We start from the raw sequence: 25,878 nt of genomic DNA, 5'->3' as shown, positions 1-25,878 counted from the left end.
ATTAGGTGGTTAAATTAATTCCTCTCTTACTATTTCCTCTTTGAGAATGAAATAGGCCATTGAGTTTAACTTTATTTTTAATAAGGGGTTAAAAAATGTGCTCAGTTTTGCGTTGACCTTATTCTTTCTTTCCAACTCAGACAAAATTTTAAATGGATATTGCATGACTCTTTCAGCTGCTAGATCCGGGTAGAGTGATTTAAATCGTGATGGAAAAAAATCAAATTAGGTTGAGCTTTGTAAAATTAACTTGAAAACTTGTGCTGTTGCGATTTAAGATTAACATTTATCATGAACCAGCTTACAAATGCTGTTTAATGTGCCACAACTAATAGAGGGTTTGTTGTTTGACGTTTACAAAACTGTTTTAGACATAACCAAAATATTGAAAATGTAAGGCCCTGATCCTGCAACCATTTAAGTGGGTATAACCCCACTGATTTAATGGGATCATTCATGCTTAAAGGTAAGCATGTGCATAAGTGTTTAGAGCACCAAGGGCTAATATTGTATCTCTGTTAAAAACTTCCTCTTCATGGCATAAAATCTTTGTCACTTCAAAGCAAAATGCTTCAGCATTAATAATGAAAATGATTTAGACTTTCAGTACACTAATAACGTTATTGTGAAATTTTATGTACACACAAGCCAAATTTAGGAGCCTAAAGTTAGATTTTAACCCATATTTAAGCACCTGTTGGTGGACTTTTCAAAAGCAAAAAAACCCAAAAAACAAACCCCAGACACAACAAAGAAGTGCAAGTCCTATTGTCTTGAAACTGCAAAACCTGATGGTGGAGTATAGCCTGGTTGAAGTATTTCAGCTTTCGTGATCTCTGAAAGTTCAACATACTGGAATAAGGTGATGTGGGTTACAGATATAGCTTATGCATTTGCTTACCAATATTGTCTTTGTGAAGGGGGAAAAAAACCCTCAAACTCTTTCCTCCCCACCTACCATAGTTTTGGAAGGAGATTTCTTAAGCAATTCCTTGATCTGGGAGGTGTTTGCTCAGTTTAGCTCATCCACAAAAGGGTGGGGTCAGCAGTAGAAGCAAGAAAAGCTTAGGTTCATCCATTAAAACTTTGCTTGTGGTAAAATTAAAGCAATATTGTGTTAATTTACTCCCAGCAAAATCAGTCTTACTTAGTCATTGCAGGATGCCATTCAACAACAAAATCAACCGAGGTGAATTTCAGTTAAAATAATCCTTTCATTCCTTATATGAACTTTAGAATTTTATTCATAGTACTAGCAACAGCATATTTTATGTGTGTTGTGTTGTCTGGCTGTGCCTGGAATATGGTGACTTTCTAGGGTCACTATTCTCCTTCATTTGATTTATTAATATAGTGCCATATATGTAAATAGAATTTTCCAAACACTTAAAACAAGGGCACTGCCCCAAGGAGTTAACAGATGAATTCAGAAATATACAAACAATTACATTAAGCACAGAAAAGGGTGCAGACATCATCTGGGAGAGCAAGTAACAGAAGTGGATTTTAAAGAGAAGGAAGCCATAAGTTGGAAGCATCATCAGGCATAGAGGGCAACATGAACAAAGACAAAAATGGAGAGGGGAAGGAGAAAGGGCTGATGGGGAAAAAGTGGAGGTGTCGGCATTGGGAAAGCTGCACTGGGTGTGGAAGATAAGACAGATGATCTAAACTTGATGTGGAAAAACAGAGGTGGTCTTACACTTTGGCATAGGGCGTTCCCATAGCTAGGGTCGTCTTCTCCTGCCACCTCTTCCAAATTGGTAATGAGTCCTGTTTTCTGAAGAAACAACTTCTTCTTTTATGAAGGATTTTACCCCTTTAAGCTCAGATGGTTTTACGATCCTACCTCCTTTATATTATCTATTATTGATTTATATTTTAAATATCTATTTTGGATACCTTCTCTGAAACATTCTTCTGATGGATGTTTCATTTACTGTCAGAACATACCAAAGTATATAATCCGTGAATAGCTGATTTTTCTGCATGTATACTCTTTTCTTATTGTGTTTTAAAATATTATAAATTAGAAAACTTAAGGAGAAACAGAGGAAGCCAGTGAAGGGTTTCAAGTGGGATATTTCTCCATGAATATCCCATTTTTTTTGTTGAACAGTCATATCTTCAGTTTTCCCAAGTCCCAATTCAGAACCCTAGAATTTCTTATTGATTGAAGCATAGGATCATATCAAATTTCTGATGGGCCTCTGAAAAGTTTTAATTTTTAGGCTTTATTTTAAAAATAGTGTTCTATGAAGAGTTTCTCTAGTTACTTGACAATGCACACGCCCTAAGAGAGGGGTCTGTGTCCTGGCCAGCAATGGTTTACCTTGGATCAAATCGTCCTCTTTAGTACTCCAGCTTACTTCCTGGCATCCTGGAGGTTGATGGGACTATTACCTACCAAAACCACCCACAAACAAATGAGAAAAGAAGCTTTTAGTGGGGTGGGCGGAAAACAAAAACAATGCCATAAGCAGCACCTTAAGACCACAGCAGAAGAGGAATCTCTAGGACCCGTCAATCATTGGCATGTCGATATTTGGAAAGAAGGGTTTCCCTGTGCTTCCAGGCTAGATTTTTGTTTTTGGCCTGAGGACCTGAAGTTTTTCTGTTTTGCTTGTCCTTTGGTACATCTTCGGTGAAACAACGAGGAGTCATTTTTTTACCCTCAAAAGCTTATCCCCAAATAAATCTGCTAGTCTTTAAGGTGCCACTGGACTCCTTGTTGTTTTTGTGGATACAGACTAACATGGCTTCCCCTCTGATACTTGGCACCTTCAATGAAAATATTTAACTGGACAACTAATGTTCTAGCATAGCAGCAGGATTTCTTTATGTGGCTTTTAGAGATGTCAGGCACTGATGTCTGGAGGTAAAGGAGCCAACTATAGCAGTATTCCTTGAAGAGAATGATTAGGGTTAAGGGAGAATGAGAGTGGGACCTTAGAAGAGGTACTTGTTCCCTGCAGTTTTCTCATGTAATCCAAAAAAGGCTGCCTGATGATCAGTGTGTTCAGCATTATCAAGGAGTCTTATCACAGTGGTACTAAGCCATGACTGAAGTAGACGTTTGCAGGTTATCACTATTTCAGGTAAGGGTCATGGTGTTTTGTGCCACTTAATTTTCAAGTAACTGTGCCTAATGGTGATCTCAGAGCAAAGGAAATTACTATATATCTTGGTCCATGACAAATCTCTTATGAGGTAGTGTCCTTTAATGATGAGAGAAAGGGATTGGAAGTCAAGCTACTGAGTTTTATACTCAACTCTGCCTTTGATTCACTGTGGGATCTCGGTCAAGTTACTGGATCTGTGCTTGACATAAAATTAATCTATCCACTAAAATTACTGCTCCAAATTTTAATTAATGTGTATGGTGCTTTGAGAGGCTTTCATGAATGGTGCTATGTAAATACAAAGTATTTAGTATTTTATTGTATGTCATTACCCACCTTGTTATAAGATACAGCTTTTTAATTTGTTTAATGTAATTTCTTTGATAGTCTCCCCGTGGTGTGTTTTTGTTTTTTAAAGTCTAATTTTGCCTGATGTGTGCATCTTGTTATAGCACGATTCCCTTGAATATTTATGGGAGTGACCTGAGGAAGGGGTCAGGACTATATTTGTTACTGGCTGTTGGTGCCATAATTCTTAAGTGAACATGTGCACCCATTTTTCTCAGCACACTTCACATGTTCAAATTTTCCAGACTCTCAACAAAGTGAATGTTGAGGATACATCCATAATGTGCATATTGTCCAAAGGGATGGAACAAAATGTAAACTGATTTGACCTTCTATATTTTGCTTGTATGCTCTTTCCACCAAGAGGAGATTAAAAATTCCCTTGTTAATCAGAGAAATGAGATTTCAAACAGTATTGGGCAGGCCATTTTGGTGGGCAGGCCCACTCTTCTAGCACTCACTTCTGTCTGGCTGCCTTTAGAAAACACTGTAAGATGAATCTGGCCAAACTTTTTCCATAAAGGATAATTTTAAGTTTTTTCCCTTTCATCCATTTTCAACATCCACATCATCATATCTCCTTAGAATTCTGGTGCCTGAGCAGTCTCAGGATCTTGGCTCCCAAGTAAGGAAAGGTTTCTTGCCTTAATATAATAAGTATGCAATGAACCAATATACTGCAGAAATGTATTGCCTGCTGTAATAAGTACATGGTTATTAACAGTGAAAGGTTTTTCCCTCTGTATGAGCCCAGCTCCTGAGGTCCTCACAATTTCTGTTGGCTTCATTGAGAATTGAGGGCACTCTGTGCCTTTCAGGAGGTGCTCAGCTCTTTGCAGAGTCGGGCTCTGCATGAGCTGGGTGCAGCTTTCTTTTAATATAATAGGGTCCAAGCTTAATTGTAGTCACACATCTCGTTTTCTTTAGGCAAGGAAAGTGTTAAACTCTTATTTGTACACTATTTTCCTGACTCCCTTTCTACTTACCTCACTAATCCAGAGGCAGTTGAGCATGGGAGATGTCTTTGTGCTGTGTCTTGCACTCTTGCGCAACACGTCATCAGTCAGAAACTGGGGATTTGCTTCTGGGATTTGTTTCATTACCGTGCTGGTAAAGGTTTGGAAGGGCATTCTGTTTGGTCTGGCACTCTAGCCCTGTGTAGTAAGGTTTTCTAGCACAGAGCTCAGTCAGCTGCACTGGTTTAATCAATCTAATATCATTCATATATAATATATAATTTTAAAAGATTATAAATACCTCTGATATTTGACTTACGTGTAGTTGTATTCAACTTTTGGGAAGCATAAATCATAATTTTAGCTTTGAATTTTACTGTATAATCCAAGATATTAATTTACCATTTGTAAATTATTGTTAAAGTTAGCTGTCACTTGTACATTAACTACAGTATTTGACTGTTATTAGTATGACACTGGTTTCCTGGTGCCTGCACTACAGCTTTAAATTAAGGAAAAGAGTGTCTGAATTTACATGTCTTTGCACATGATTTTAATAAGAGCTTTCTATACATTAGTACTGAAGTACATCTTTTTAATATTCATTTGCAGACTTGTGCTGTACTGGCAATTAATTTGCTGTCATTTGTCTGCTAATCAGATTTACAAAGCATAAGAGCAAATGTCCGCTTGCTTATTTGTGTTTTTATTTTTTGGTTTTGATGGGATTGAAAATGTATCTTTAAATGTACTGAAATGTTCTTTTACCATTACTCTTTATATCAGCCCCTAAAAAGTAACAGTAGATACCCTGAGTAACAATTAAAGGCGCAAATGTAAGTAAGGTATGTGGAGGTTCTGGGATGGAGGTAGTGCTTTTGTTTGGGGTTTTTTAAGAGAGAAAAAAAAAGGATTGGAAGCAAAGTCCTGTTTTAGAAGCAAAATATTCATTTTTAACAAATATATATCCATTTTCTAAAGCAAATTAAATTAGAATATTTACCTCTTTATTTTTTTTAAATTCAGAGTAGTTTTCATAGTAATCTGTCTCAATAACCTGAACCTATCTGTTCATAAGAGAACAATAAAATTGCATTGTGTAATAAATACAGTTTTTAAATGCTCACATTTTTTTAATTATATATGAAATTGTTCAGTTTTGTGGTTAGCATTATAATTATTACAAGAATCAATAACTGCCCAGCTAAAAATTTGGATGCCTGGAATAATAAGGGAAAATATGATAAGTAGTTGTCAATATTAAAGCAGGCTGAAGGAAGAAGGCTTCGGGCCTTGTAGTAGGTAGAATGAAACAGCAGATTTGAGTATCCACAATTCTTTCAGTATTAAATTTTCAGTAAAATAAAATTACTTGTATATGAAAACATAGCCTTTCCCCAGCTCTCTTTTTTTTCCTGATCAGCTGATGAAGAGACTAGCAGCTCGCTGCTTTGCTGGCTTGTTAATTTTATCCCCACTAACTGTGATTTCCGATAGCCGGCCTGCTGATAGTGGTAAGGTAAATATCCTTTTTCATTGCCGTCTTGAAGATTCAGTAGAACTACATCACAGGCATGTGTAGGTGTGTAACACATCAAAAGCCGGTGTTCTCCGTATTTCTGTGTGCAACTGAGTGCTTAAGGAGAGCAATAACATTAACTGTTGACAGCCTTGCATGCTGTATTTATTATTAGCATTTTCTAGCTTCCAAGATTTACGGAGAAATTTCCTTTTCGTAATCTTCGCTAGCTGCAGTGGTATATAGTGGGTGTCCTGCTTTAGCCAAATGAATATTAATGAATTTGTGTGCAGATTTTTTTTCCTTCCTTTTTCTTCCTAACTCATCAGATCAAGCCTCCTTCATAATGGTTATCTGAACGCTGTGGAAGCATGATGGAAATTGTCTTTTGATTACTAAGGCCTAGTTTCAGGCTGTCCCTCAGGATTCTGTGTTCATGTTTGTTCTATGGATTTGCACATCGGAGGATGCATAGGAAACAGATTTTGAAATCCCACTGGCATTTTTAACATGCCAGGTTGTTTTGTGTTGTGCACCAGGTTTTGTTCACAAAACGTTTTTCAAGAGACATTGTACACAAGTGAAAGAAATTATGTCTGGGCTGTAATCACTCTTTTTATATTGATTGTTATACTCACATGATCATAAATATTAGCCATGTTTGGTGCTGTGGAAAAATGAAGGTAATTGCCTTATGATTAGAGCTCTTTCAGCTACAAGAAAGGATTGATTAGCATTTGCATCTACTCAAGGCAATATTGAGAGGCAAGAGACAAATATCAACATCAGTTATGTTCTGAGAGAGCATTAATCCTAAAGTCTAATTTTAAGATTTTGAATATTTTTTGTAGTCTCTCTTTATACTTCCTTATTAATTTCCTTTTTCTTATAACCAATTTGCGTTTAGGTATTTTGGAGTTGTTTCTCCCTCTCCCCCTCTCCATTGGGGGTTTGTTTTCTGGGGGGCTTTGAGATTTTTTCAAAAGCAAAAAAAAGTTCAGCTTCTTGTTTTGTCACATGGATCTGTCAGTATATGAGCAGGTTCCTTTTGTACCTGCTTTGTTTTTGTAGACACTTTATTATCTCTCTGCATAGTGCTGCTGGCTCTGGTTAAAAGCACACGTTTGCAGGTAATTGGAACTAGTGTTTATTGTTTGTGATTGTGCTTTTGTTTTTCTTTTTCCATGCCATGATACAAGTGCTCTTTACTATAAAACATCATATTGTCACTGCTTCTGCCTCTTCATTTGTTATTATACTGAATGAAAATTGCACAACATTTTAGAGCTGGTTTTAACTCTTAAGTGATTTGTAAATTTGAAAACTCTTTTGGAAGAAAAGGCTGAATCTAGTGTGCTCCTACTTAAAAGGAATGTCTAGGAAAAGCTGTGTTACTTTCTTACATTGATACCTAATGTGGACTGTTGTGTCTGCAAACACTCACATTAAAATATTTTTAGCACATAACTGTTACTACAACAAAGAAATTAATGCATGTCTTGCAGTGTACTTACTAGCGTAGTGCCACAGGCCCTCAGAGATATGGATTTGTAACTTGCAAGGTGGAACTGAGGGTTCAGTTTAATAGGAGTCCATCTGAGGTGAAGGTGTTTTTATAATTACTTTAAGTTTAGTGTCTTATTGATTGCCACTCACTGATTTTTCTCTTGAACTCTTGTTTATAAATAGACTTACTGTGTTGAGTTGTCTACATCTGGCTGGTCTTTTAAAATGTGATTTTTTTCTTTGCATCTTTGTTTTTTTAAAAATATAATTTTTCTGACTCCATGGTTCACAGGCAATCGAAGACGGCAACTTGGAAGAAATGGAAGAGGAAGTCCGGCTTAAAAAACGAAAGAGACGAAGAAATGTGGATAAGGATTCTGGGAAAGAAGATGGAGAAAAGGCAAAGAAGAGAAGAGGCAGACCTCCTGCAGAAAAATTGTCACCCAACCCACCTAAACTGACAAAACAGATGAACGCCATTATCGATACTGTGATAAACTACAAAGACAGGTGAGCTCTCAATTTTGTAGATTGGTTCTTTGTTGTTTCCCAGTCTTTTTGGGTTGCTGACAAACCATTTCTAGGATTTTAATGGCATGTTGTTTTTTAACTGTAAATAAAAATTATCTCACTTTGGAGCTGGTCTTCCACGTACATAACTTCCATTGGTACACACTGGGACTTGTTGAGAATTTAATTTACAAGAGAGGCATATAACCTCTTTGTTTGGAAATTCCACTGCCCTGTACAAGAGAAGTATTTCTTAGTACAATGCGCTCCATTAACCAGATATAGATAATCCTAACGAAACCTCAGGGGTTGGTATGTTTGTTTAATAATCAAATAGCACAAGCCAGATACAAAATATTTTCATTTTCTAGACTCCATTTACATCCCTGACCTTCTCCCTTCTCTTAATCTCTGTTGATCTCTTCAGCCCTAACTTCCTGACTCCTACTTGAAGCCACGGGCTCTAAAGAAGAGTCTTCCTGATGGCTCAGACTATTCCTTTAGCCTAATGGAGCCCCTTGCCTTAAAGATTTAGCTATAAATCTTTCCAACACATGGCTACTGATTTTTTAGTACGAGTTCTCATGTTGGCACTTAAAAATATTCTCCAGACTCTTTAGGGATAGAATGAGGAGCATCTGAACTGACAAAGAATATGCTATAGAAATATTATATGGCGCTATAACCCACCATCAGTGAGGTTGAAGCTAGCGTGTCATTATAAGCCAATATTCAGTATGCCACCTCTCTTAACTTCCTCAAATAATTAAAGCCCCTGATATTTCACATGAAACCTCCTCCTAAGATAAGAATCACTTTTTATTTGGATTTTCAAACTAGCTTTGCCTACAGATTCCAGATTTGTACTTGTTGTCGTTTTATTTTGTATAGTGTTTTTAAGGTGAAATTACAAAGATTTATAATAAAAACTGCATGCTAAAATGGGAAGAAGAGGTTAACAAAGAGTAATTTGAGCAGCGATATGAATAGAAGGCACAAAAAGGCGGAAGAGCCCTAAGGCAAAGAGGAAGTGGGTTTTTTTTCTGTTTCCTTTGTCTGGCTTCGGCTGAGAATTGGAAAACCAGCCGTCTTGCCATATTGCTTAAAGAAACTGTGTGTTAGATGGTGTCTATATGAGGATTTTAACCAAGGGTTTTGCGATTTGGTTAAATCAGTGCAGCCATCTTGTGTAGATGCTCTGATTTCGATTTGAATGCTTTGTATGAATTTATCCTAAATCTATAAGGAATTTAACTTAAACTATAGCAATATAAATCACTGTCAAACTCATTTAAAAGGGTTAGCTCCACAACTCACTGTTGCAATGCCTAGTATTTTGGTGCCCTGCTGCCTAATGGAATCTACAGCCCTGAGTTAGACACTCAGCCACTCTGTTCAGTGCCTGGGGAGAATTAGGCACCTAGGAATTAGATATACAAAACCCAGCATGTTGAGCAGGGAGCTACCTACACTAGCCAATAGGAAATGCTGAGGAGAGGGCTATGAGCTAAACCCTGCTCTTCAAAGGGTGTTAGGGGCCTATCTCCACTTGGGATTCACAGCCATGAATCCTCTTCTGGAGCTAAGCGTGTAAGCCCGTTCTCAGAAAAAATGAAGGAAATCCTACCACTGCACTTAGAACCTTTAGCCCGGTGACTAGCATACTCACCCAGTATGTGGGAAACCTAGCTTCGGTCCCTCTTCTGCCTGAAATGAATCCAGATCTCTTACCTCACAGGGCTATGAGATATTCTTGAGTGAATCTCTTGTGTTGAAGCCATTCCACTGTGTATTAAATAGTGGGCCAGAGAATGACTCTCTAGCCTAGTTGTTAGAAGACAAAAGTTCAAGTCCAATGATTCTTTAATTATTTATCTGCACTGGAAGAACTTCAAAGGAAAGATTGAGAGAAACCCATCCCAGAATATCCCATAACCTTGTGATTTGGGCTGTGTAACCACTCTCTGGTTCCAAGGTGGGATCAGTTGGACACCATACCAGCAACTTTGGTACCATTTGTGGGATGCCCATTGAATCCGGTACTGACAACATTAGTGTGCAAAGGCTGTCTCCAAAACCATTGGCATTCTAGGCATCATGAGACTTGCTCTGCCTCTCTGTTCCTGATTCTCCAATAATTCAGGAGCATTCAGTAGCTGTGGCTTTTCTGCTGAGTCTTTGGTGCCTCCTGGACTGGTCACAGAATTCTCTCTCTCATCAGCACCATCTTTCACACTGTCTAAACTTTCAGTGCAGAATTGAAGACAGCCGCCTCCTTGGTACCGAGGGGCCTGTCTGCACACGTAATATCTTTGGTACCAACTATGATTTTGGTGCAGACCACATCTGTGGGATCAGTACCAGCACCAGCTCTGATGCAGAGGTCTGGTCTGGTGCCGAATGGGAGTGTAATGCCCCTTCCAGTACTCAGGGTGTCATCCTGGGCACCAGTGCAACCTGCCTATTGACTTTTCAATGAGTCTGGACATTTTCTTGCTCTTTCTGTCGTGGCAGCTTCATTGCCACTGGACAACTTAGATTTGTCAGGCTTGGGGACATCTTTCCCCTCCATCGGTTTTGAGGGACTGCTCTTCAGTCATTGAGACATCCTGGGTATCATCACCAGTACAGAGATCAGCACTGCTCCCACAGTAGGGATAGAGTCTTTTGTCCCAGTGCTTATGGGCCATCAATGCCATATCTTTATTCTCACTGGCCTCGTTGGAACCACTGGAATGTTCCTTGATCTGCACAGCCCAAATCCTCATCCCAGTCCTGAAGTGCTTGGCCTCAGCCTTGGGCATTCAGGCCACATTTGTGAGAGAGAATAAATTGGTGGACATTCTCCAGTCCTCTGCTTCTGGCAGAGTAACTTTCCCTATAAATGAAGCACCTTTGGAACCTACAAAGACTTCGTGGCATATCCCAGCTTCCTTACCACTCATAGCAAAACGTAATGATAAACAGCATTATGTCCCAATGTAGGGTTTTGAGAGCTTCTACTCATATCCGGCCCCAAACTCTCCTGTGGTAACAGTAACAAATGAGAGATTGTCAGAGAAGATGCAAGTCCATTCCTAAGGACAAAGAATCTAAGAGGCTGAATTTGATGGAGAGAAAAATGAATTCAGCTTCGTCATTACAAATGCTTATTGCGAATCAGCAGGTTCTGTTATATAAATATGATTTTGTAAATTGGGAGGATATGTCCAAATTTGTGGATAACTTGCTTAAATCCTTCAAGGAAAAGTTTAAGGCATTCATTGAGGAAGGCCATCTTGTGGCCAAGATGTCATTGCAATCAGCACTGAATGTGTTGGACTCATCTTCCAGAATTATGTCCTCCATTAGTACAGTCATAGCCTCATAGTTGCAGAACTCTGGCATAGCTCCTAAGTCCAGTGGATTATAAAGGACTTACTGTTCAATGGTCAGTTTTTATTTTCTGACAAAACTGATGAGATATTCCATGCATTTAAGGACTGCTGGGCCACTAGAACTTCATTGAGGGTTTACACCTCAACCATGAATGACATCTCTTTTGGAGATCAGCAACAGTACCACTCCCACAGTACTTTTGGCAGTCATCCTAGCCTGCTAGGCAGCAAGACTTCCCCAAGAAGGAACAGTAGTCACAGACGGGATGGCCTTCTAGGTCCAGTTTTAAACAGCCTGCCTGTCCTTTGGCTAAGCAGCCAGTTTGATGGGCAGATCGAGAGTAGCATTCCACCTGTGAACCTCCTGGCCATATCTCCACCTTTTGGGGACAGGCTGTCTCAGTTCCACAGTGCTTGGAAAATGATAACCACAGACAAGTGGGTCCTAAGCACTGTGGGATCAGGTTATGTCATTCAATTTCTGTCCATCTCTCCTTTCCACCATCCTACTCTGTCCCTTTTCAGGGAGCTCTCTCACAAGTCACCGCTCCTCCAGGAGGACCAGACTCTGTGGGCTTTAGGAGCTGTAGAGGATGTTCCCCTGCAACATCGAGAAAACAGATTCTACTCACAGTATTTCTTGACCCCCACAAATCAAAGGGAAGGCCTTAATCATCAAGGTCTCAACAAGTACATCAGAAATATGGGATTCCAGGTGGTTACCCTAGCTGCTGTTCTTTCTGCTTTGAATCACAATGACTGGTTCAGATCAGAACTTACCGATGTGCTCCTCAACATATTGTGAAGACATCTGGGGACAGAACAAGAAACCTTCCCTTCATATCAGTGTCCTGGAGCTCTGAGCCATTTAAATGCATTCAGGGCTTTTTGAGCATAGATCATGGGCACAATGGTTCATGTATTTGCCAGCCCTACCACTTCAATGTATTGTGTGAACAAGTCGGGAGGAGCCCAATTTAACCAGCTTTGTCAAGAGGCAGTAACATTTTGGCAGTACTGCATCAAAGAGAACAACATTCCCACAGCTGCTCACTTGGTGGGGGTGGGGGTCGGGGTTCTGCTGTGAATAACTTCAACAAGAATTTCTCACAGAATCATGAGTGGTTTCTGAAGAGCAGTGTGCTGAGCTCCATTTTTGGAGAGTGGGCGTTCTGGTTATTGACCTGTTAGTAACCAAAGACAGCAAGAAGTACCATCAGTTTTGCTCCCGAGCAGGTCTCAGTCTAGGCTCCTTAACCAATGCCTTCTATCTGAATTGGGGATTGACACCGATGTATGCCTTCCTCCCTCCCCCTTCCGCTCTTTCCTCAGGTTATTCTCAACTGAAGCTGGATCATGACAAACTGATTCTCATTGCACCAGCTTGACCAAGACAATGTTGGTTCTCCAGCCTTCTCAGTCTATCTGTTTGACCTCCCATATCTTCCTCTTTATCCTGATCTATTGATTCAGCACCACAGGCAGATTGGTATCCAGTTCTGAGCAGTCTGTATCTCACGGTGTAGATGCTGCATGGGTAGATAAGGAGAAATGGTGTTCAGAAGCTGTTTGACAAGTACTACTAAATAATAGAAAGCCCTCCACTAGGACTATCTATTTTGCCAAGAGGGAATGATTTTCAGTTTGGTTAGTAGCCAGGGGAATTCAACCAGTACTAGCCTGCATTCACGACGTTTTGGAGTACCTGTTACATCTTCAGTCCTCTGGTCTGTCTTTCAGCTCACTGAGGATCCACATAACAGTGATGTTAGCATTCCATCCTCCAATCCAAGGGAAGTCACCTTTCTCCAACTCAATGGTAGTGAGATTTCTCAGAAGATTCATTTGTCTCTTTTCACCAGTGAAAGAGGCAGTTCTTTGGTGGGATCTCTATACTGTGCTGGCTGCCCTTGTGGGACCTCTGTTTGAGCCCTTGGCAACCTGTTCTCTGTCCTTTCTATGCCACTAAGCTGTTACAGCTGTGTCTAAATCAGATGCAAATTTTGGAAAGGCAGTTTTGCCATTCTTTAAGTAGATTCTGAACCCCACCTCTTACCACTACAGCTTGTGAATCATCTGAGTGGAATCAGGGCTGCCCGGGAGGTGCAAGTGGGGCAATTTGCCCCGGGTCCCACAGGGGCCCTGTGAGCCCTGTCCCGGTGGCGGGCTGGGTCTTCAGCAGCATTTCGGCGGCGGGGGGCCCTTCAGTCACTCCAGGTCTGCGGCGGTGTTTTGGCAGCAGGGGTCCCGTCAGTGCTGCAGAAGATGCGGAGAGACTGAAGGGCCCACTGCCACCAAAATGCCACCGAAGACCCGGACCACTGCCGGGTGAGTACAAGTGCCGCAGCTCCCCCGCTTTGCCCCAGGCCCCCAGAATCCTCTGGGCGGCCCTGCATGGAATACATGTCTGTAACCACTCAAAGAATCAAACTGTTACTTGGTTGTACTGTAACTGTTGTTCTTTGAGATGTGAGTGCAAATGTATATTCCATGACCCACCATCCATCCCCTCTGCATCAGGGTCTCAACTCTTGACATTGTTCTGAAGGAGCTGAGGTGGGATGGGGCAGCACTGCCCTTAAATGACTATGGGCCCAGAGGGGCACAAGTACCTCCTCATGGGTACTGCAGAGCAAAGATCTCCACCTTCAGTGTGCTGAGTGTATTCACACCTGAGTGCAATACACATCAGCCCCCACATTTCAAAGAACAGCAGTTTACAGTACAGGCAGGTAAGTGTTTTTTTTAGAATGTTTGGCAATGTGCAGTTAAGTTATCCAGTGAATCTCCCACTGTTTCATAATCATTCATCACTGTCATCCTACCTGGCTAACACTGTATGCCTAGCTTTAATATTGTCCCCTTAAGTTTTCAAAAATATAAATAGAAAAGCCAGAATAAAGTAATAGAAGATTGAAGAAGTCCATTTCTTATCCAAGAGGTCCATTTTCAGTATATTATAATGCCCATATAGTAAATGAATATTTTTGGAAACATCTGGGCTGCAATGTTGTGATAAATTAAATGAACTGAATTTTGGGGGCATCGGGTGTAGTTCTGCTTGGGTAACAATCGGACATAGTTTTAAGGTTATTAAGATTACAGTACAGTCTCAGCTTGTTTTCCAGTGGATAACTGTTCTCATAAAAAAAAATTACCTGTCTAGTTTGACATGCTGTATTACCTTTGGCAGTTTTAGCTCAGAAGAATTTATCTGAACCTGCAACAGAGCTCTATGTATAAGGAGAAACATTGGGTCAGAACCATAACAGGGAGAAAATGAGTAGTCTCCCAAGTATTAAAGAATAATTGGCTGTTCCTATTAACTATTTTGAGCTATTTGTTGAAATGTGAAAATGGGTGGACGTGGTCATAGGATTGTGTAGTAGCATTGTGTGCTGTTTTTATTTAGTTCTGTGGCAGCAGCTTTTGAGATGAGGTGTGGTGTAATGGACTTATTTAACCAACTTGTCAGAAAAATGTGTTTCTCTTTCTGATTTTTGTCTTCATACCCTCTCTCTTCCTCTCTACCAAGGTGGACATTTATGGTCTGTTTTGCTTTCTAAAGGAAAGCATTGGTTTCTATGGGGGATGGGCCAATTGGGTAGCTGGTTTTAATATTAACTTCATTAGATTTTCCTGGGCTTGAGTATTGCTTGCCTTTGGGAGAAAACACTTAGACAGGGAGAGGTGGAGAAGAACTAATGCTGGAGCATCATCTAACAGGAAACCACACTGTGCACATACAGTTTTCATAATCCACATACTGCATGCATAATCTGCTGTACAAGGTGAAGGAAACCCTAGATGAATGATTGACCAGCTCCTTACTCTCTCCCCTCTGTTCATGGCCTCACTGTGGACAATGAAGGGTTAGTGTCTTCCAGATAGTGAGACCTCTGATACCTATCAAAATAAATGTTGCCCGTAGGCCTGTTCCTACTCCTCCCACTAATCCATACTTTCTTTGTCCAGGGCTTAATTTGTGCCAGGGCTGAGCCCTGGCACCTCTAAGCTTAACAGTTCATAGCCCTGGTACCCCTAGGCTTGCTGCACCAATTATGAATATAAAAAAATTGCTTGAGCCTCCGCACCTCTTTCATTACAAATTAAGCTCTGCTTTTGTCAGTCTTGTGTCTGATGGGTTGAGTTCCCCCTGCCTTTGTCAGATACCCCAGAGCTAGGTTACAGGAATCATGTTTGCTGTCCCCCACTGCCTGGTGCTTTTTACTGCACCTTCACCTTGCAGAGGGTTTAGGGTAAGTAAGTGAGTAGTGCCATCCCCATTCTAGGTAAGGGGAAGAGAAGCGTGGAATGAAAAACCTATTTCACAGACCCTGGCTTTTATTTCTGAATGTTCAGTTCTTCTCCATCAGCACACAAATCTTAACATTTGCATGCACAAATCAATTTGGGCAAATAGTGTTTACACACCCAAACTCCATCTGCACATGCAGGGGTCAAAATAAATTTGTCTCTTTACCTCACCTGCTGGCCCTGGCTCTTTTGGTTGCTTTTAGGATGTTACTATACTGTATTATAAACTGATAACTGCTAATAAGAGTGTCATTCATTTAAAATGTGAAAAACAAAATCAGTTTACTTATCCCTCTGAATAAATTTGACAAGTGATAAATCCTCAACACTGGGAGTTGAAAAGTTCCATCCCAAAAAGAAAACAAGAGGTTCACTTGGTGTAGAGCTTTCCAGGAGTGGTTTTGAAATGGACATTCTAACTACATTTTTTCATATGGCTCTTATAAAGAGAGAAAAGAATTGTCAGTTTTAAATCTATAGTGCTGTTTCCTTCAGTGCAAAAATTTTGGTTTGCACCAACCCAGACCATTCTCTGATCCATCTCCCTCTCTTCTTGTCATTCACAATCCCTGTGGGCCAGCACTCAACTTCAGCTCCTAACTCCAGCTAATCGACTGCTCCACCTGCCACTCAGGCTAGGTCTACACTTGGGGTGGAGTGGCGGTGTTTGACCTAAGATACGCAACTTCAGCTACGCGAATAGGCGTATCTTAGGTCGATTTACCTGGCCGTGAGGACGGCAGCGAGTTGACCGCTGCCGCTCCCCCATTGACTCTGCTTCTGCCTCTCGCCGCGGTAGAGTTACAGACTCGACGGCAGAGCGATCGGCGATCGATTTATTGCATCTAGTCGCGTCTACACTAGACGCGATAAATCAGTCCCCGATAGATCGATCACTACCCGCCGGATCGGCAGGTAGTGTAGACGTACCCTCAGTTTCTCAGTTTCCCCCTTCTCTGATTCCCAGTGCTTGTGATTCAGGATTGCAGCTTAGATAGGTGGAGAGTTTGGGAGTACCTCCATTTACCAGGACTGCAAAGCTGTTTTTATGATATATGAGCTTTTTCTTATTCCATGGTTCAGAGAGCTCCTCAGCTATAGTTAACAGGCTGAACTTGGATAAATTTCAGTATTTAAGTAATAACTACTTCAATAGGCCTTCCATTGTACACGTGGCTGACACTTCCCTAGAACTCAAATTCAGAATTTTTATTATTTGTTCTCTTTCAGCTATTCATCTTTACTGGTAGTTCATATCTTTTTTTAAAACAATATTTTCAAGAGGTTGAAAAATGTTTTAGGTTGTTAAGGCAGAATGAAGGTGATGTTTGGCTTTTCAATATCATTAATGTCATTGAACAAGTCAAGACTAGATGTTACTGTAATGCATGTACACGGGGGTGGGGCAGTGAACGGGGGAGGGTCAGTTTTCTGCCTTATCCACACATACATCTTTCTTTAGTGTATTTAGTAACAGTCAAGCATATGCACTGAGAGGATAAACCTGTGACTTCCTGAGAATACTTTCTATTTCAGCTATTGCTCTCTACATTAACTGGCTTCTGAGATTCCTTCCCTGATTCCCAACCTCTGCATATTTACCTACCAGATTTGGAGAAAGGCAGTATTAACCTGTGGCTGGCATTGTGAATAGACGTTAGTATGTTTACTTCAAATGATATCCTTATGCTCTTCCAGGCTTCACAGTGCAATAACTCCTTGAAGGAGTGGGTGGTATTTTATAAAAGTGATTTATTTTTTAAATAACACATGGACTAATAACTGGCCAGCTAATTCCAGTTTCTAGCCTAGAACTGTTTTTATGGCTGAGTTCTGTAAACCTGTTTTGTGAGAGGATTATAGAATGGAAATACTAACATAAATTATACCATTCACGCACCTGTAATTTCTTTTGTCACTTCCCTTACTTCACCTATTATAAATGCTTAATGGTGCCCTTTGGCCTGCTATGCTTCAAACCAAATGCAGTCTTCATAATTTTCTACTTTCAGCCATCCATTCTTGCAGGGAATGCATTCTCCAACCTTTCTATTTGTGGGAAGAGGTTTAGCTGTTAGCAGAGCTTAATTGGAAATAAATGCAATTCTTTAAGCTGGACAATAGCCAGTTGCAGTGTATAATGCAAAAATAACAGGAGTACTTGTGGCACCTTAGAGGTACCACAGTAATAAAGAGACACTATCAAATGCTATTTAAATATCATTTTGGGTTTTTTTAAGCTGCTCTCCATTGTTTGCAGTATCATCACCTTCTCTTTTCATCGCTTGGTACACACAGTTCCTATTCTTTGGGCCATTTATTTTAGGGTTTGGTTGTAGTTGGGTTTTCTGGGGGGTTTTTTTTTTGTTTGTTGGTTTTTTTGCTCTGCCATATTCCTCTTTTTGAAATTGAAGGCAGCATGCCTTTTTCCCCCCTACCTTGTTTTGGAACCAACACCTATGATGTTTGCCTGCTTGTTCAAATGTCCTAAAAGCTAGACAGTCAAAAGGGCAGGTTAAGTGAGGGTTGGAAGGAATAGAAAACCTACAGGTGAGGAGCAGTTGTGTGTTTCGCAGCCTCCTTACTCAGGTGTTTGTCTAAGATGATTTGGTAAGGACCAGGAGAAATTAAATCTGTGATAAATTCCCTTTTCTCTTATTATACACCTTCTTATGGTCAGTATCTAGGACGTCTCAAAGCAAAACTTACCCCAGACTTAACACAGCAGGCCCAGAGAGGCACTTTGGAGGGTGGTAAAACAATTCACTTGAGTGCAGCATACAGAACCTTCTTCACAAAGGTATCTTGAGAGATTTGCACAGTAAACAGGGAGACTGAGCTTGCTACCATGCAAATGTCCAGTGGGGATGTTCATCTCCTTTCTGCCCATGATGTAACTGTTGCTCTGGTAGTATGGGCTGGGGCCCTGATGGCTAAGGGAATGGTTTAATCTTTAAGCCTCACTAATGCATTCCTTTACCCACCTAGCAATATAGATGTATCCTCCCTTTTGGGTTCCTGTTGAGGGATAAGAAATGATCAGGACCTATAGGATTTTTTGAGATAGATGTACAAAACCCTTCTCACGTCTAGAATGTAGAGTAACAATTCGTTATTGCCAAGAGAAGGAATAGAGGGACAGAACCATCCCACCATCTCCTGTTTCAAGGTCCTGGTGACATCATTTTGATGTTTTGTTTTTGTTGTTTATTTTAGCTATTGCTACATAACAAAACACACAAAGTGTTTAGTGGAAGTCATAGGCAAATGTTAGCATGAATTCTTTGATTTAGAAAAACCTGGAAAAATTTCAACACAGTAAATCCTGTTTTGTACTTTAGCTTCTGTTAAGGGTGTCTATAAATTATTTTACATTATCCAAGCCTAGTCATGGCACTTAAGCCAGAACTAACCAGAGCAGGCAGCAACCTAACTACCCAAGATAATCCAAGAGTCTTTTCTTCGGTTAATGGGTTTGGGGTGAAAAAGCTGGGATCCAGCCTCAGATGAATTACAAAACAACTAGGTATCAGTTGCTTTAGCTTACTTGCTTTTCCCTTTCTGTGCCTCTTTAACCACCCCATTCTCCCTAAAATGAGCTGCTGTTTTCATCATCAGTGTTGGTTTAACTACATAGACAATAGGGAGCAGTGCTAAGGAAGAGAAGTGACACCAGAGAATACACAGGTTATCATAATTTCCATGTCCCATTACGTGCACACTCACTAAGTTAACTGTGCAACCAATACCCAATAAATCCCAGTTGTGTTATGGGGCTGTATAAATATACAGATTTTAGACACTTGGACGAGAGTGCTGTCAAGTTTTGCCTAATGCCTTCACAGGGATTGAGTTGCAACTAGCACAACCTCTATAAAGCTATCTGTTGAGCTTGCGTGTCCATTGAGTTCTGGGTTTTCTGACCATTACCAACTTATCAGAAACCCTGTTTTTTCAAAGGGAACTGCATGTCTCCCAAATCCTCTATGTAAGTAAGGCTGTACTGTAACAGACTACAGTATTTGTCATCTAAAATAGTTTCCCATTTGGAGTAATCTGAACTTTAAAATTGTTAGAAAAATATTGGCAGATACTCAACAATACAGTTATGGATCATGTAAGCAACTGACATTTTCAGGTATGTGTTCTCAATGTTTGTGCTACTCAGACCCACTAAGCCCCATATTCTTCACTGTGGATGCAGGATTTAATTTCTCTAATTATTATTCCCTTTGGATATAAATGGCTTCCAGTTGCCATGAACTGTATCATCTCAGAAGTGAATCAATGGCAACTGCCTTCACTGTACGTTCTGCCAAACCAAAATAAGAGTAGCAGGACTGAGAATTTGAACATCTTAATTACAGTGATGAGTGATGTGAGTAGTGCACAAATACTCCCCTCTGGCTTTATGCATAATAAAATTCTAATAATGTTATTGGTCCCCTGACAGAGTATTAAAAAACAGATCTCTTATCCAGTGGAGCTTGCTAAAGATGTAATAGGAGGCTAGCAGTGCTCTGGGTAATTTTGAAGCCTTTGAATACAAGCCCCCTAATATATTGTATAGTTGTATTTTGAATATATGAAGCCAGTCTGGGTCCAGCTGGCATAAACAGAAATGAACTGTGAGGTAGCTTTTGTTTTTCTTTGTGGTGTTCTTGCTTTAAGAATTTGTATATCTCTTCCTTCCCATCACAGCCACACACACAGAATATTATTATTTCTTAAAATTGGCATTGTTACAGAAATGTCATATTTGAGTTGTCCTGTGCTTGTGTGTGCACATGTGAGAGTCAAATTTCAGCTTGTATAACTGCACTGAAGTCAGTGGAGTTAAGTTTGAGCAAATTTGTTTCTGCTGTTTTTGAAGGACTGTGAAGTAAGAAAGGTACATTCCCAACCCCCATCCCCCTTTTTTAACACTACGATGGCAAATTACAGTTCAAGTTGGAAACTCTGCATGGACATAGTTGTCACTGAAGACTAGTGCCTTTATTTGATTGGGAACAGATTGAAGGGAACAACTAAAAATATTTATAGGTTATTGAGAAATCACTTCTGAACACGCTTTATGGGAATCTACGATAAATATGTTAGGCCCCCAGTCCCACAGTGGGACCTAAACCTGGTGTTGGCTCATCTCACAGGGCCCCCATTTGAGCCGGTAGCCACGTGCTCCTGGTTAGATCTCTTGTGGAAGGTGGCCTTCCTGGTTGTGATCACGTTGGCTAGGCGGGTATCAGAACTCAGGGCCCTAACCTCCGAGCCCCAGTACACGGTCTTTCATATGTGTTGGATGTGTGACGTGCTCTGGCTTTTTACTTGGAGTGGACTAAGCCGTTCAGAAAGTCCTCTTAACTGTTCATCGCCTCAGCCGAGCACATGAAAGGTCGGCCGATCTCCACTCAGCAGCTCTCCAACTGGATCACCTTGTGCATCCGTACCTGTTATGACCTGGTGGGAATCCCCCTGCCACCAATTGTGAGGGCGCACTCGACTAGGGCACAGGCCTCGTCGGCTGCCTTTTTGGCCTATATCCCCATTCAGGACATTTGTAGGGCTGCCGTGTGGTCTTCAGTTCACACGTTCACCTAGTATTATGCGATTGTCTCTCAGACCAGGGAGGATGCTGGGTTTGGCATGGCCATTCTCCATCCCGAGAGTTCATTAACTCCTTCCTACCTCCAACAGATATAGTTCAGAATCACCTATTGTGGAATACACATGAGCAATCACTCGAAGAAGAAAAGACAGTTACCTTATTCCGTAACTGGTGTTCTTGGAGATATATTGCTTATGTCTATTCTACATCCCGCCCTCCTTCCCCTCTGTCAGAATTGTCTGGCAAGAGGAACATAGGGTGGGGGGAGCGTGCAGCGCCTCTTATACCGTGCCATGGAGGTGCCACTCCAGGGGTCGCTAGGGCGCTCCCCTACGGGTACTGCTAGGGGAAAAACTTCCGGCACCAGTGCATGTGGCGAGCACGCACACCTATTGTGGAATAGACATGAGCAACACATCTCGAAGAACACCAGTTATGGAAAAGGTAACTGTCTTTTTTCACTCTGTTGAAGCTTGGCAGGACTCTGATCAGCAGCACAGGCATTGGTGCTTTCTGTCTGCAGATGTGGAACAATTGCAGTGCATTGGTTTCTGCTCTTTTCACATTTGAAATGTTTTTTCTTTTCAACCATAAGGGCTAGAAGATTGATTTATTTATTTATTTTGAATTGAAAGTGTTCTCTAAAGTGGATGACACTCACCAAGGGAAGCTTTCTTCTTGCTATGGGCAAGTGGATTTTTCAAGCAATGGGCCATTAGGCAAACCTTTTTCACTTAGGCCTCATTCTCTTTGCCACTTGTTACTTATATACCTTTGAAAGGCTGATCCTTGAGCTAATCTATCTTTTGATGAAGGATTATATGTGTAAGATGTTTAGTTTTTAGTGTTAGAGAGAGAGTTTTTTTTTTTTAAAGTGTGTGAGAGAGGGGGAATTCTGCATTGTTGTACCAGTTAACTCTTAGTAGGACAACTGTAACAGCTGAGATACTCCATATTTACATTGGTATTAATGAGAAAATAATTTTTCCATCATGTCTGTTAAAACTTTTGAAAATGAGGACCTCATGGCCCAGGACAGGTGCTATCAGGCTGGAACACTCTCCTGTTCCAGCAATGACCCTGCCTGAATGAAGACTGACAGTTTTGCTGAATTATGTGGAAACGTGATATAGGTGAATGGAAAGTAGGCTATCCCTATCATTGCTATTTATAACTATTATTATTTTATTAATACATCTCTACAGTTTTCTTTTTACCAGCTATCTAAAACAAGAGTTAAACCGTGATCTTCAGAAATGAAAAATGAATGCTCCAACTAACTGCCTTGAGTGGTTAAGAGTTGGTCACATCTGTTACTAGCTTATGTAACTTGCATGTGTGCCTGAAGTGGCGATCCATTACGGGAAGTCTGTATAAAAATCTCGCAAATGTGTTGTCACCAAGAAGTAACTACAGCTTCAGAGCAATTTTTGTCCCTTTTTTCTTACATTGCTTTGCCAATGGCAAAGGTTGCAGAGTTCTATGTATTAACAAACAAAAAATATGAGAATCTGAAGCTCTGCCCTGGGCTGTTATTTTACATTTTAATGATGAGCTTGTTATTGACATTGACTGTCCTTGAAGAAAAACAGGCCCTTTTACAGGCCCATGTTACAGACAAATTAACTTTTGGAGGGGTTTGCTAAGGACATTAGTTGTTTTGTTTCTTCTGCTTTTGTCAGATTGTATCAGGATGTTTTGTTAAATAAGTGATGGGACAGAAACTGTGTGTTAGCATGTTAGAGAAGGAGAAGATTCATAGAAAATAGGGATGGACTCTTACCAAGGCTTGCTACAGTGCACATCCATTGTATAAAGTGGTGGACTCCTGTGATTGATGATCTGCCTGTGCGGTTCAGGCAGAAGTGAGTGCAGGGCTGTAGCTGGCAGTTTCATAGTGCTTCCTTCTCTCAGCAGAGGGTTGTTAACCAGATTTACCAAGACTGATCTGAAAGTTGGAAGGTAGGGTCTCTACACACTGCCCATGGTTCCTGCTTGTGCTGGGGACTCTTTCTATGTTTGGTACCTGGTAAACATTTTAGCACTGCCGCTTTTTATTTTAAAAAATTTAAAATATTTGCTAGTGCTTTTAGCACACCAGTTTTAGCAAACTCAGCTTAGGGAGAGAAGAAACTTTTGTTTTTAAACTGAAAGACTTTATGCATATCGCTTAAGGAGTTTCCTTGAATTACGTGTTTTTGAGTGAATTATAGCTGTTTTGTAATGTGAACAGCCAATCAGAATCAGCCATGCTGGATTCTGAAGTTTCTAAATATACAACACAAACCACTTTGTCTGTTCTTCTGACCAAGATTGTGGTCCAAATATTCAAATGACAACAATGGAAATTAATAGAAATTGTACTTCCTGATTCGGTAATAGATGAAAAGCACACTGTTTATTGGCAAAGTCAAAGTCTGCAAGGAAATAATTAAAACATATTTCACAAAAATGCATAGTTCTGTTTCTCTGGACTAATGCATGGAGTTTATAAAATACAGAGGAGCACTCTTACCATGAAGTATTATTTTTATAAAGACAGCTTCTCTGTAAGCAGAGCTACACTTGAAAGGGAACTGTAATTAGCACATTTTGCTGCATGTTGAGGTCTTCCAGGGTACAATGCAAGCATTCAGGACTCCTCATTCTGCCAACTATGAATAGAATGTCATTGTTGTCCTGTTCTGTCACAATGTGTGAAATTCTTCAAAGAAATATGAGCAGTTTCAACTTTTTTGTTTTCCTGTCTGGTTTCCTCAACTTCAAATATCTGAAATGATGAGGAGTTTGATAGGTCAATACCTTACTATTTCTAGCTCTCATGTCATGCCTGTTTCTTTTGACCCCGTACTGCCAAGAGAAATAAACTGACACAATATATGCATACAAATAGGACCGAATTCTTCCTTGATGTAACTCTGCAAACATAAACATACAAACACCTCTCCAATCAATTTAAAAAATGAAGGGAGGTTAGTCTCCTGCCAAGGTAAATGGAAATAAAACAACCAGTGAGCAGAAAGACTTTTTTTTTTTTTTTAAGCCAAAGTTTATTCTCAAACTGTGGGTCAGGACCTCAAAGTGGGGTCACCAGGGCTGGCATTAGACTTGGTGGGACCCAGAGCTGAAGCCAAAGCCTGAGCCCCTTTGCCTGGGACTCAAGACCAAGCCCCACCACACAGGGCCAAAGTCAAAGCCCGAGGGCTTCAGCCCTGGGCAGCAGGGCTCAGGTTAGAGTCCCCCACACCTGGAGGTGAATCCATTAGGCTTCAGCTTTGGGCCCCCCACCAGGGGTGGGTGGGCTTGGGCGGGCTCAGGCTTTGGTCTCCTCCCATGGGGTCATGTAGTAATGTTTGTTGTCAGAAGGGGATTGTGGTTCAGTGAAGTCTGAGAACCGCTTCTCTAATGATCTGTGATCTATATCTGCATGCGTGTCCACATGGACAAAAATGGGTGGCCTAGTGCAGTAGTAGTGAACTATCACTCCTCTTTCTTTCACAGTCGATTCTGTTAATGTATGCAGGTCCCTCTTCCTCTTCAGCATGTATCCTGCTAGTTGCTAGGCAACCAGGAGTGATTTACTGCGAGCAGGCTTTTTATGTGGAAGCCTTCGTGGTTATTATTTTTAATTATAAAAGTGGGGGGATATGGATTAAAACAGGAGTCTTGCATTCGTAATTAACAATTTTCTTCCAGTTTACCCATAGCACAGACATTTGAGACTTCTCTAGAAAAGAAGTGTTTTGTAATATATTCTAACCCTGTCCATTTATGGTATGGATATACACGGACAAAGGGAATAGGAGATGGAATCCTTCTATGAGAGGAGGTTCAGTAAAAAACGGTAAAACTCTGTGCTCTCATTGATCTAGGTAGACTAAGTCAGATGTTAGTCTTTTATATCTGCTGCATATTCCAATCTTAATGCTTTTTCCTATTCACAACTTTAAATAATTGGCAGTAATTAGTTGTGCCAAATTGCAAAGGAATTCATTGTTTGTGTTACATTTCTAGCTTGATAAATAGAGTCTATGACCAAAGCCATTGATAAAATTCTACCCCAGCTTGTTTTTCAAAATACTGGATTTTAGTGTATTACTATTTAGCTTCATAATTAGAGAATATTAGGCTGTCTGTGTATATACACCTCTACCCCGATATAACATGAATTCAGATATAACGCGGTAAAGCAGTGCTCCAGGGTGGCGGGGCTGCACACTCCGGTGGCTCAAAGCAAGTTTGATATAACGCGGTAAGATTTTTTGGCTCCCGAGGACAGCATTATATCTGGGTAGAGGTGTACTTGTGTAGCCATGACACACAAAGGCTATACAGGCATGGAAGGGCTTTTCTTATGTACAGTAGCAAGAGAGAGAAGTGTGAGTGGGTTACAGTGGGAACAGAACACAGATTATTCAGTAGTTTTTTGCTTTATATTTAAAGGATATCACTACTAATTGTTTTTAATTGCTGTCAGAATCTGAAGTGCAGTTGGGGCCAGTCCACAATGAAAACAGCTTGATGTTTCACTTTGAACTCGGGACTGCATTGCCTCTGCTCAAAGACTTTTTTTCTATTGAAGTACAAGCTTCTAAAGTTTCAAACATAGCAGTGAGAC

The 25,878-nt window shown here is 40.5% G+C and overlaps 1 protein-coding gene across 13 annotated transcripts in view; it reads left to right on the top strand.

Annotated features, from left to right (window-relative positions):
• The window catches only part of SMARCA2 (SWI/SNF related, matrix associated, actin dependent regulator of chromatin, subfamily a, member 2), a 169,836-nt gene that overhangs the window by 129,969 nt on the left and 13,989 nt on the right, over positions 1-25,878 (top strand). For all 13 annotated transcript variants that reach the window (XM_039544652.1, XM_039544656.1, XM_039544650.1 and 10 more), the window contains one exon: positions 7,744-7,961. In XM_039544652.1, coding sequence (XP_039400586.1) covers positions 7,744-7,961 — 218 coding nt within the window. The remainder of the gene's footprint in view (positions 1-7,743; positions 7,962-25,878) is intronic.

Source organism: Mauremys reevesii, linkage group 6 (genome assembly GCF_016161935.1).
Source record: "Mauremys reevesii isolate NIE-2019 linkage group 6, ASM1616193v1, whole genome shotgun sequence".
Classification (NCBI taxonomy): Eukaryota; Metazoa; Chordata; order Testudines; family Geoemydidae; genus Mauremys; species Mauremys reevesii.
The sequence above is the reverse complement of the archived record's forward strand: the minus strand, read 5'-3'. Positions and strand labels throughout refer to the sequence as shown.